General features: G+C 35.2%; 1 protein-coding gene across 5 annotated transcripts in view; it reads right to left on the minus strand.

Annotated features, from left to right (window-relative positions):
- Nucleotides 1–2,246: 2,246 nt before the first annotated feature.
- The window catches only part of ATE1 (arginyltransferase 1), an 86,582-nt gene continuing 74,945 nt past the window's right edge, over nt 2,247–13,883 (minus strand). For 4 of the 5 annotated variants that reach the window (XM_088132354.1, XM_088132357.1, XM_088132356.1 and 1 more), the window contains one exon: nt 2,247–3,464. In XM_088132354.1, the coding sequence (XP_087988480.1) occupies nt 3,286–3,464 (179 nt within the window). In that variant the 3' untranslated portion in view covers nt 2,247–3,285. The remainder of the gene's footprint in view (nt 3,465–13,883) is intronic. The other variant, XM_088132358.1, reaches the window with a different exon arrangement.

Below are 13,883 nucleotides of genomic sequence, written 5' to 3' on the forward strand. Positions count from 1 at the left end.
CTTTTTCTTGGGAGTTTCATAGTAGCAGAATCATAATCTTGTGTTATATACATTACAAACAGGCTCGTACAGGAATTAGCCGCCTTTCAGATATCCTGGCCCCAAGCCAACATACTCCTGTTTATTAAGTAGTTCTGTATTTCATTTTAGTTTCCAAATAGTACAAGATGGAAATGTATGTGCTGTCAGCAGCTTAGTAGTGGAAATAATCCCTCAGGTGTATTTATTTGGGGATTGGAACAGAACAATTTTGCTCTATATTATGGCTTTGTAACCAGCCTCCATCACTCCCAGCTGGCATGAACCCTTCATATTAGTAAGTGGCAGCTTTTTAAATCATCACCCCTGTTTACAGAAGCAATCCCTGTTTGCCAACGATGACTTGAAATACTACATTAAAGTGTAAACTCAGTTGATAAAGATACGAGAATTTGATCATTTTACTGTTTTATTGTTTTACGGTTGTTTTATAGTTATTGGTTTTACTGTTGTTGCAAGCCACCCAGAGTTGTTTAAGATGGGCGACCATATCAATAAGTATGTAAGTACATTCTCTTATTCCGTTTAAGTATTACTGCTCTAATAGCAGAAGAGAAAAGTCACAACTGAATGAGCAGTTTTCCTTTTTATCAATGGGAACCACTGCAGCACAAAATTCAAATACTTGGATAGGCATGCATTTTCTTTTGATCGTAAGAAACAGTGAACAAGCACGTGCACAGGAGAACGGGAGTACTATATTCAATTAATCCTGGATACATTGACATGATTCATTCAGTGTTCTTTTGGTGACTCAAATTCTTTGTTTTGTTTTAAACAAAATAATATTTAGCTTTTATATCAATTGCTTAATTTTTTACACTACTGACTTCCCACCGTTTTATGACTGCTCATGTTGACTCCAGTAATGAATGGTAGGTATGGCATCTCTATCAGGATTTCCAAAATTTTAAAAAAAGTGGAGGGAAACCAGATGTAGCATAATAAAGAATATTCAAACAGCCAACGGTTCATTACTGGTTTTCAAGTTGTAATGTGCCCCCTAGTGGTAATCAAATAGGTGGTTAATTATTTTTATCTAATAGAGCAGCACAATTTATTAAAAAATACCAGCCAGTAACATACCAGATAATTTCATCTTATTACCCTTTAGAGATTTTGTATTTTGTTTCTCTATTTTCAGCCTGGCAATTGCTTTTCCCATCCAAGTGCCATCCAGGTGGGTTAGACTCTACCTTCAATAATTCCCCTGCTGGCCTGATTTTGCTGAGAGAACATCTCAGGGAAACGTGGGAAGACCTGCTTCCTCAGCCAAGCATTTCTCTGTGAAATCTGAAACTTTATCTACTGCATTCCCTGAACTAGATGGTACTTTGATTTCTGAATAAGGCATGGGTTCTTCAGTTGTGCCGGGGGAAATCAAGCCGCAAAATCAATCCAGAAATTCTGAATATGAAATCCATGCAAGATTAACCCAGGCGAGGTTGCAAGTTACTACAAGGGCTCAATAGTACATATTTTGCTGCCTGAATTTTTCATTTAGGTACGTTATTTAAACTCTATATGCTAGGTCAGATATTAGCAGATTGTATTCTGTGATCTGTAAATAAAACTGCAGTGGGACTAACTTTGCACTGATTTCAGTGAATTTACTCTACATATAGTCTGACCCAACTTCAAAATGTTATTTTAGCCACAGCTGACAAGCTTTCACATACAGTAATTACAAGAAACACTGCTTAGAAATATCATTCTGAGACCGTAAGGAATTCCTTCTAGGTAAAATCTGCATGTGTAAAAAGAACTGCGTAGGAAAAAAAAAGTTGCTTCCAATGGCAAGAACTGATTGTATGGGGCATCTATACTTCCAGGGATCACCCTGTTACTGGTTGGTACTATGTTCAATGGTCATGCCAAACATGTTTGGGAGCAGGAATAAAATTAGGAAAACATATTATTCCCTCCGCCCCATTACAAAGGCTGATAATGTCAAAAATATAACACTGACAGCATATCAGCATATGTAACTAAGCATGTATGCATTTCAATGAACATACAGTATGCACTACTGCACGCATGCAGGAATCTCTGGATCAAGGCTATGTTTCCATGCACACTATTATTTCACCCCAAACTACAGGCAAATTCTAGGTGCATAACTGGATTATTATGTCCTGAAGTCCTGCTGAATCAGATAAAGAGACAAAGACTGTCTATGAAAAAATCAGCTGACCACAGAATTATGTTGCATTTCATAGCCTTTTATTTTACAGCTTAAAATACAGAATTGGTGAAATCTTACAGAGTAAAATTCTGACACCTAATGGATAACATCAACAGTTCTGAATATTCATTTAAAACAAAAGTACTCAGTAACAAATGAAGGATTTTTTAATGGCGTGTTGCCATTGATTTTCTGAATATTGCAATCAATATAAACATTAAGAATAAAAAAACAAAAGAGAAAATGGGATGTACCTCAATATACAGTTTCAATCTACCTTATTTAAATTAATTTCTTTGGTAATTTGATAAACAAAACTATCTTTCAATTCCAATATTTCCCAAAGTATCAATTTAATTACAAAAAACCTAAATCACTAAACCTCCTGGTTATTTCAATACAATTATATAAATGTTATTTAAAGCAAACATTTAAATGACTGCAGTGAATAATTTGAAAGATACAGTGCATAGATATACATTAGATGGCTTTATATTATATCATATAATAGCAATCTTATACACCAATTTTACTAGTCAGAGGTTGGGTTCTGTCAGTGAAGCATAGTGCAAAACATTGGCTTACTTCCAAGTACTTGACTTTAACTGAATTCTGAAATAATATTAGAACAAAATACTTATTTGATTATTTCATAGTAGTCAAAGAAAATATAAAATTTCTGAAATATTTATACATTTCACAACAGCTTGATCACCCAGATGTTTTTAAATATTCTTAGTAAATACCTACAAATTGCTACTCCCCCCACTCCACAAAATCTTCCACTCACTTTTATACTCACTCCATGCACGTACTTCAGAATCTAAGAAGGCATTAATATAATGAAGTCAGTCATTGCAATATTCTGCCAAACCCTTAATATAAAGACTCAAAAACCATGTTTTATATTAAAGTTTGTCAACATGTTCATTTCTATGTGGAAAAAGCTACAGAGTATGCATGTCTGTTTTCAATAGGCATAACAACAGAAAACTGTAGATATACGTAATCTTGCAGTGGTATGATAAAACATCATTCTGGAACATCTACAGAATGAATATTCAGCTTCTAAAAAGCAACATCCTCTCCGAACATGCCTGTCCCACTAGAGTTGCATACTGCTGTACAGTTTCTTCATCGCTTGGTCCCTTCCGATTTCTCTTATACACCCTGTAAGGCATAACTGTTCTCTTATGGAGAATCTGAACTTGATCAAGTTCCTTCACCATCCCTTCATCAGCTGAAAAAGGAAACAGAAATATTATCTTTTTTGAGGTGACATCAAACTGCATAGGGCAGCAGTATTATGTTTAGAAAGTGCAGCCTATGGAAGAAATTTAAAAGACTGGACTGTGTGTGGATTTACCATGGTTTTCAGCTTCAAGCCTGATTTTCATAAGCAGGATTATCATAGCCTTATGGCAGGGTTCCTCAACCTTGGCGACTTGAAGATGTGTGGACTTCAACTCCCAGAATTCTGGAAGTTGAAGTCCATACATCTTCAAGTCACCAAGGTTGAGGAACCCTGCCTTATGGACTTCTCTGACTTAGTTCTATCTACGTTTCAGGTACAGGAAACCATACTTATGTAACAGAGAATCTATTTGTTCCCTACTATTATTATCAAGTGTGCAGGCTATGTTTAACATAAATATCAGGAAACAAACCAGTTTTCTAAGGAAGCGGCTTAAAATAATTATTTAATGTTTAACATGTTTAATTTTGCTTGGGGCAGTTGAAAGAGTAAAAAGTGCTATATACTTTTTGAGAACTTTATTATTATAAGCTTAGAGTAGGCATGGAAAAAAATCTGAGTTACGAAAATATGTACGAAATACACTAAAAATGCTTGACTAAAATGCTCACTTGGAGTGAGGATTACATCCCATTACCCTGTTACATAAAACCTTCCCATTTGAAGTTAATCTTATTTTAACTTTCCTATAAGACCATAGTAAGTTTGCAAGTTTTTATGGCTGTATTTTTATGTATGTGCAAGTCATTCTCTATTATTACTGAATAAAGTAATTCAAGTATTGCACTAGTGCCATTCTTCAAATACCCTGTTATTTGTAGTTTTGGTCAAAATGGAGAACAAATTTAAATAGTTGGATAAGAGACTATATACAAGAAACAAACAATAACTGAAACCATTATGTTTTCCATTGTTAAATTTAACAGTAAACATCTGTTACTGAGATATATTTATATATCCAATTAAGAAAAAAAAACAGATTTTTTTTTTAAAAAAATTGTAACTAGGATTTTAAGACCTTTAAAACTCATTTCACAATTTATCTGAATATGGACACATTTTTATAAAATATGCTGAATGTATGCAAAAATATAAAGCATGAATGGAAAGGCCTCCTGCTTTTAAGCCACGTTTTTGTAGAAGCATACAAATCAACAGAAAGTGGAATGAGCCAAACAGTTGATAATTCCAAGTTACTATATAAGTTTGCCAGCAATGGGACTCTGGCAGCATATATCAGTAGGAAGAGTTTTGTCTCAAAACAATGCCAACTTTCTCTAGTCTCTTGATGATTAGAGTAGAATATTACAAAGACTTGAAAATCCTTTCTCCTTGAGAATGTTTCCAAATATCATGTAGATATGGATATCTGTGTGCTAAGCACACAGCATCCCTGAATCACTGCTTACTCATTTTGTTTCAAACACTTTATGAAACCTAAGGCCCCCTGTTTTGTGTTGTGCAGCAAGCTCAAATTTACTTTTCCTTTAACAAGGACAGGCACTTGCAATCACCAACACTGACTCAACTTGTTAGCGGCTTTTTGAAACCATTAGCCATTTGAGGTGTAGACAATATTTTTCTGACAGTCTATCAGGTTTACGTATTTCTACCCACTTGATTGGCCATTTCCATTTTTTGGGACATTTTGCAAAGAATACTATTATCAAGTTCAATTCCAGGATAGGAGATCATCATAAAATGAGTTTAACTTCTTAAAAAGAAACAGAAGAGTTATATTAGCTTTAGGTAAAATATGAGCTGCAACCTGAATATTTGTGGCACCAAGTCATATCTTTAAACAAACACCCACAAAGAGACCCTATTTCAGGACTCTCACTACTTAGGATTTCTTTTACTAAACACTGAAATTTGAGACTGGAGAAGCATTCTTTCTGACTTGTACAGCTCCTAGATCCAGATTTTATTGACTTTACTGGAGGCTGCTGTACTGTAGAACTACTTTTTAAATTTCCCTATGTTCTTCATACTTTCATGTCACTTACTGAACATGAAACGTACACGTCCCCCTTTCATCAGAAGCAAAAGAAATCATACGTGTGCTGCAATAAAATCTGGTTTAACAATGGTCTGTACGTCATACAATTTTCATATGGGTAACCAAGCCATGGAATTGTCATTAGTTGAATTCTGGGTACCTCTCTGAATAATAAGTAGAAATCTTTTACATAGGTATTAGCAAGTAAATTAAAAAAACAAACAAAAACCACTGAAATGAACAAAGATGATATAAACTGATGCTGAATGCTGAAACCACATCTAGCCACTTGCAGAAAGTGCCACAGAGGCTCAAAAATCTCTGCCCCACTTCCACCTGCCTATTGTTTTACTGTTTTAGTTGCCACCATTTTCTAGTGTAAATGCATAAACTCAGTTGAGATCAATATGAACTGACTTGACAAGCAAAGGTGTTTCTACATTTTTCTGTATTTCAGACCATACTTTCCCCAATCCCTAAGAATTTTTTTTTTTGGATGCAGATGTGTGCATGTGTTACAATCTCTAAGGAACAGACTGATTATAGTTTATAGTTTATAGATTATAGTTTCAATTCAGGTGTCTTAGTTATTTATGAATCACGATACAAGGCAACTACAAATACACAGTCATCGCATGAAGGAAACATACTTATTTAAATTTGTCCATGCAAGACTTTGCCAGGAAATGCTTTTCTGAATGTAATTAAGTGTAGCCTCAATACTGCGTCACCAGGATTTATATGGCAAACAGACAAAGAGAAAAATAGGAGTATAAACACCAGCTAGTAGGCTTATATCAGGTGAGCAATACAGCTGTAGAGAAGAGCAAGGAACTCAAAGCTGGATCAATCTCTCTCTACTTACCCACCCACCCACCCACCCACCTGTCCTCTGGATGTATCTACTTTAGTTTTTTGCACTTACCTAGTGCTTATGGATTTATATGTGCAATACTGTAATATATATTTTTGTATGGCAAAATTTTCCCCCCAAAAAGTGGCTCCTATGAATCCAATTTTTTCAAATTCACAAAGAATTTCAGAAAATGTGATTACTGTAGTTTCATCATAACAATATTCAATACATGTGTGAATTTAAAACCTGTTTAGAATAAAAGTAATCAAATTGTAGACCTTTACATATACTAAAAGATAAAGAAAGCTGAACATTCAGGAAAATGATATAGATGCTTTTTAAAAAAATCTAAGCTGTAATCTAAAATCCAAACATTTCAAACATTGAAATGTTTGATTTGGTTTTTAAAACTTTTGGCCATGAAGTCCAAATCTAAATCTATCTAGCTGTATGGCTGTTTCCTTGACCAGATGGTCCCACATTAGCCATACTTAAACAACTACCTAATCATCAGTGATAAAACAGGTTTGCTACTGAATAAGAAATTACCAGAGAAGTGGGGCAGAATATCCACCACCCAGAGGGTTGCATGAGACTTTGCACAGCATGTCAAGAGTCATACTCTAAAAGTTTATTCATTTTTGAGTCTCTATAGTTTCTCCAGTGATGCCATCTTAATCTTAGAGTCAGATCAAGCTAGATCAACGTTAAGGCAAAGGATGTTAGATATAAAATCCCAAACATAAACTGCTACATTTGCTTATCATATATTTGCTAATAACCAAATCTTAGTGCCTAAACCAGCTTTGTATTTATATATTACAGTCCCCAAATTCAGGAGAACCTTATCTCTAGCCTGATTTAATGTCCTCCCCACAGCTGACTTGGAAGGGAAATATAGGAAAAACCCGTATGAAACCCGATATTCCCCCTGTGACATGGGAACATAGAAACCACAGCCCATGTTCTTTTGTATTGTCAGTTCTACAGGGACATTTGTCACCAGTTGATTACCCCCCTTTTATTGAAATTTCCAGGGCACTCTGATAATTTTTATTTGCATTATCTGTTAAACAACCAAGATAAATTTATTTCTCTAAAAGTAGCAAAATTCTGCTACATTATGTGTAAGCTTTGCCCACAAATAGTTGCCAACATTTATTGATGTTAGGGGATAATTTTGCTTTGTTTGTTTCATAGAAAGATCATTTTTATTGGTCAGTGACTGAAATAAAGTCTCTGTCATTTCTGTGTGCTTTTCACAAGTAAAATACCCATTAACATCCAATCCAAAAATACAGGAACACACATTCTGCACGGGGGAGCTCTAGTAATCACACAATGGGTACTGGCAGGCTATGTATGCCCACAGGATACACTTTTTGAACTCAGAACTGGAATGCAGTGTCCATTCAAGCTGAGACTGGCTGACTACACAAGGAGTCAGTATTATAACACAGACCAGGCTTCTACATGATGTAATTTATTAGGGTTTGGTGTATATACTGGATTAGCTCCCCATTACATGTACACTACTAACATTAGTAGTTTGTTCCAGCAACCACAGTTTAAAGGATTATGTCAGCATTATTGGTAAATGCAGCCACTTTCTGAGTACAATACCATTGCTTATTGAGGATCATATAGATAGTAGGTAAGACCACAAATGGTTCAGACTAGAATTTCCTCAGGGATAGCTTCTCACCTCATTTTATGCTACCCTCACAAACAAGTTTTCTAAAGATAACTGACAATAAATTAAAGCCACAATAATAATAGTTGAATAATAGTTCAAATACTAAAATAAATATATTAACTAAAAATAGAGATGTACAAAACATTCTATGTTGGAACTATTTAGTGCCAGGTCATTCTGTTCTTCTCTAAGTGTTCCAGCAGTGATTTGTGTATTTCTAAAAGTGGTTTGTGGGGTTCTGCACTCAACACACCTAGTCCAACATTAATTTTATTTATTTACTTCATTTATATAGCTTATAGCTTCATTTATATATTTATATAGCTGCCCATCTCACTTTTACGTGACTCTAGTCTAGGTGGCTTACAATAAAACAAATAAAAACACAAAATACATAATCTAAAACAAAAATAAAAACACATATAAAGCAAAAATAAAAGCAAAAATAAAAACAGCTGGGTATGATCTAACCTATCATCCATACAACCAGGAAACTGATAGTTTGCTTCTCCCTAGTTAAAAGGTAACTTAAAGGCTATAGGATGTTCCAAGTCACTTAATGACAGATCCAGACTTTTTTTCTCTATTTGCTAGATCATGTGCATCACAGGTTGATTTTCCTGAGATTCAGGTTTATGCTAAACAAAGTACTATAGAAAACTAAAAGAAACATGATCATGTCATCCAAGGTACCAATGGTCACTTTGAATTTCCATCCTTTGATCTACTCCTGCTCCTTAGAAAATCTCCTATTGAGAATATTTATTTCATCTTCATATAGCTGATGAAAAATAATGAAGTCCCAGGGAATTGCCCTATCACTATCTTCACAAGTTAAGGTTTCTGGTAAGTTTGGATAACTCATAAGTTTAGTTATATCTTGTTGTAATTTAAACAACACCTGACTATTTCTCATTTCTCTTTTGATACTTTAAAACATGTATCAGATTGGAACTAGAGTTGAATATACTTACATTTAACTTATTTTTCAAACTTATTGGACTATATTGCATTTGTATACAAAAGAATAAGACAGTGTTTAATATTTTCAGAGGTCCATTTTCTTACATGAAAATTGACAGATGAAGAATGGAAATACATTCTCAGTACCTCTCTTATTGTTCAGAGACTTTGTCCTTCAACTTTGGAAAGGTAATGCATGGTCCCAATTACTCAAATGATTAAAGAGGTGATATTATTTGTGACTTAAGACTGAGATGTTTATAATGGAATGTGTGGGAAGCCCTTGTATATATTATTTTTGCTGCTTTGGTTTCTTTTTCTTTTATTCTATTGTTTTATTTCCTTTTTTTTTCCTGTTATGTTTAAAGACACCCCAACCCTGCACCACTCAAGACTGAATTTCACGGGAGCACAAAACACATATAGAAAACTCTTAGAGTAGCACAGGAATCTTGGCTTATTCTATATTCAGAGAATAACATATCAAAGATAAATATATGTAATTGTTTCTAATGCTGAAAATTATATTTGAAAAATAAACAGTTCAGGTTTATGCAGGCAAATGCCCTACCCTACTTTGCCACATTCTTTATTTTTAGTGAGAGTTTCTAGAACTAGTTTTGTACAGACAAGATTCAGCACACCCAGATTCTTAAGTCTCAGCTCTCTGAGGCTTCATTTGAAATTTGCTTATTGGATCTTGAAATTCCAGTAAAAGAACCAAGTAGATCCATAACAGCAAAAAAATGAGAGAAATAAAAGTTGTATTGATAAAGGGTTTAGAAGCAAGTTAATAGACATACATACATACACAAAGTCATACACAAAAGTAGTAATTATAGTCCAGTACTTTAACCAATTATTCACTTTTTAAAAGATTGCTACCTAGCTCCAGTCCTTACAAAACTGTAAATTTCAGAATAAAATGTGATCAAAAGATACCAACTCCCCCAAAGTTAAATTAATGCTACCAATCCTCCCCACACTCTTTTAATGTAGCTTTATGTATACACGAAAGTAATCTCAAAGAAGCAAGTAAGGGTCCTTGTCATAGCAACAGTACTAGTTATTTAGTCAGTTTGAATTCAGCTATTGTTCTAATGCCAAAAACCAGTCAGAAGAGAAAACTTCACTTTGTTCATTGTAACCCTTAAACAGAATGGCTTTAACTAAATATAACGAAACCTAAAAACCAAACGGGCTCTACAGCTGCTAAAGAATGGCACATAAAAATGATATAATTCTTGACTACGATATAAATGGAGTCCGCAGTTCCAGTCTACTGATCTGCCAGTATCAATTTTACAAGTATATGCAGAAGAACACATATATGGCATACCATGTTACTTTAATTCAGATGAATTTATCACACAAGTATCAAGGCATGGATGAATCTCTGTCCAAGAAAGAAGGGTGAGAGCAGGGAAAGAGTAAGGAATCTGAAGATTCAGTGGCACGAGGGCCTAACACTGAGATATCAGTAGAATCATCTTCCACTGTCCTCATCTCTCCAGTCCTGGACTCCATTGATGTCCAAGGTTACAGACTTGGGGCAGTAAAGGACAGTTTCCCAAATTTGGGGGAACCTTGACACTAGTGTATGAACAGCCAAAGGGCAGAAACAAAGGAGTGCTTAACTGCTCGGAAGAGCACCTTTGGTTTCAAGATAGGACATAACTTCTGAATAGTCCAATATTTGTTGTTAGCTCTGATCACCAGAAGTTGAGGTATTTAAGTTCTGTCTGGGGGCAGTCAAATCCTGAAACAATCTTATTCCTTGATTCCAAACCTTAAGTTTTTTGGAAACTCTGAGCCTTAACTGGGCCTGACCAGTTTGTATTGCTGACACTGCACCTTGCTGACTGAACTCTGGACTATGCTGTTGTCTGCTTTTAACTATTCTCTGCTGATTTTTAACCTGGGTTGTTTGTTCATCCCTGTTGCCACACTGTGTGAATTCAGGATAGGATACTGTGTTTCAGAGCCAGCATTATTGTCATAATGCAAGAGACCTGCTGGCTGCTAAGTGACTTAAAAGATTTGTGACTATTTTGAAAGGAGATTGGATGGAGAAGAGTATGCTTGCTGTTGTTAAGTTCTGTCTAGTTATAATCAACTTCTGGTGACTCTATGGATAAAATCTCTCCAAATTGTCCTGTCTCTCACTGCATTGCACAATTCTTGCAGGTACATTCCAGTTGTTTCCAGTCCTCTGTTCCACTTCAAGCACTATCAGCTTCTTTTCCTCCTTCTGTCCACCTTGCCCAGCATATTTTCCACAGATGCATCAGTCCACATGTCCAAACTATGATAGTGCTTGCTTCATGATCCTTGCTTCCAATGAGCATTCAGTCTTGATTTCCTCTAATACTGAACAGTTGGTCCTCTTGACTGTCCAAAGAATGTGAAGCAGCTTTCTATAGCATCATATTTAAAGGAGTCAAACTTTTATCGTTCTCATCCATACATGCACAAGGAAAAATCTGTGCATGTGAGGGAACCACTCTAACTTTTGTCTTAATTGTCACAATCTTTCATGAAATTATACAGCTTCCCTCACAATGCCTTTTTGCCTGTAGTTACTCGTCTCTGAAAATCTTTTGAACACCCACTATCTTTATCAATTCTGAAGCCTAAAAAAAATCAAAACTGTTAACCACTTATATCATCTCACTGACTCCTTTTCTGATGATAATCCATTCAGCCTTACCAAATTCCATGGCTTCCCAGTTATTGTAGAGATTGCTTAACAGAAGAATCAGATGCTTCAGTATACCAATTGCTTTGAGAGACTTGAAAATCTTGAATGGTCAACCCAATCAAAAACCTTGGAGTCTCTGATACTGAAACAGAGCTCCTTTTGGTATTTTCTTGCTGTTACTATATGCACCTAATGCTAGCTATATGGGCTTGTGTTCCCCTGTTGCTTCTGAAGCCTACCTTTTGAATTATTACTTTTTTCTCCATATAATATTCTAATCTCTTCTGAAAGGTTTTCAACTGTATCAGTATGCTGGCATGTGGTATTAGGGCTATTGTCCCCTGTAGTTAGAATATTGTTTTCAATCTCCCTTTTTAGAGATTGGGACATAGATAGACCTTTTCCAATCATTTCCATATTTGTTGGCAGAGTATGCTGCATGTATACAATTTTGAAGACATAACCTGCTTTCCTCTGCAGATGGAAAAACAGCAATTACTGGCCTCAATAATTGTAGTGCTTTTCTTTATCACCTACAAAACATAAGAAAAAGGGCTATTCTCCAAAATATTTTCTTTAAATGAAAGGGTTTACGATCTCTGTATGAATTGTGGATCATGAATTACATTTATGCTTCTACAACTGCTCACACAAACACTGAGTCTCTAAAATTATTATCTTCTTGCAAATTTATTTGAATCATAAGGTTCTTCCAACCTGTTCTGAGTGCCACCCAAGGCAACCTAGCAAGGTTGAGGTGCTCTTGCCTAGTCCTACCTTTCCCCTCTTCCAAGGGTGACTCTTGCTGGGCTTATTTTCCTGGACATCACAGTGGGTCCTGGCACTAAGCCTGCACAATTATTTTAGAATGAGCACTGGGCCTCTTCTGCTTCTTGCAAATGGATGCGGCCTCATACTTCCACTCCAGCTGCATGGAGCAGGCAGAAATACAAATTCATGTTATGGATTTCGCATGACTGTGTATTATCATTCCCCTAGTCAGAGAAAGGTTAATTAAAAAAGGAGGTTTAGTCTGGGAAATTATAGGACAAGTGTTTAAAAAACGGATTCTTAGAAAGAAGAATCATATAAGAATGTACAACTCTTTCTAATTCAGAGCCAGACAGAATGTGAAAGTAAAACAGAATGTTAGTTCTAAAAGGCTTTGATATTTTCATAATTTCTCTTTCACATTTATTCTGGCTGTCAACCATACCAGCCAAATGCCAGTTTTTTAAGTGTGATGGCTACAGAATTTTACAGATTAAAAAACAGCAAGTAGAAAATGTGACTGCATTTGTAGCAACTGCATAATCCTTTCTAGTTAAATATGGCTGGAGGTAAAGGGAAACTGATAAATGTAGACATATAACATGTATTGCGTTGTTGGACATAGCCTCCTGATAGCAGATTACCAGGTTCATGACAAGTCAGCACTGAGTAAAATATAGAATACTGCTGGGAAACCCATCCTGCAGGATCATAAGTATATGAAAAACACAATACAGGTATTTCCAATGTCACTTCTGTGTAAGAGTGACTTTAAACAATCCCTTTTCAGGCATACACATTAGAAGCATTAGGCTGAAATCAGTCATCTATCATCCCCATGGAACGTACAGCTCTGTAATGTTAAAGTGATCTTTAGACCTTTCCACATATTTTGTTTCCTGAGAAATGGTTTTAGACTGATTCCTATGAAAGCGTGCACAGTAAATGTTACTCTAATACTAATTCCATTTTTTTTTTCTTCTAGGAGAGACCCTGGAAAAGAAGCTGACATGAAACTAAAATCTTACAAAGTTATAATCATCTTATAAACATGCTTCCATTTATTTGGAGAACAATTATTTTTAGCCAACATTAACATATTTCTGCTTAAATAACAAACATTCGTCGTTCAGATAACAATGTACTCTTAATCTCATAGCATAGCTAGAATTATTTAACAAGGTCAGTCATTCAAAATTTCATCTATTTATTAGGGTTTCCTTGCATATACTAAAATGCAGTTGACAAACTTGGATACAGCTCATTAGCACTATCTCTACTGTTTAAACATATTTTATGATCAAGGATCATGTTGGATTGTGAACTTCGATTGCCTTCAAGTGTTTATAAAGTTAATTAAGAACAGATGCAAGATCTAAAATGTAAGAAGCTAAAGCAGTTCCAGGGAATAAATCAGT

This window comes from Python bivittatus, unplaced genomic scaffold (genome assembly GCF_059951505.1).
Source record: "Python bivittatus isolate LINGU-HERP-01145 unplaced genomic scaffold, Pbiv_v1 ctg000980_np1212, whole genome shotgun sequence".
Lineage (NCBI taxonomy): Eukaryota > Metazoa > Chordata > Lepidosauria > Squamata > Pythonidae > Python > Python bivittatus.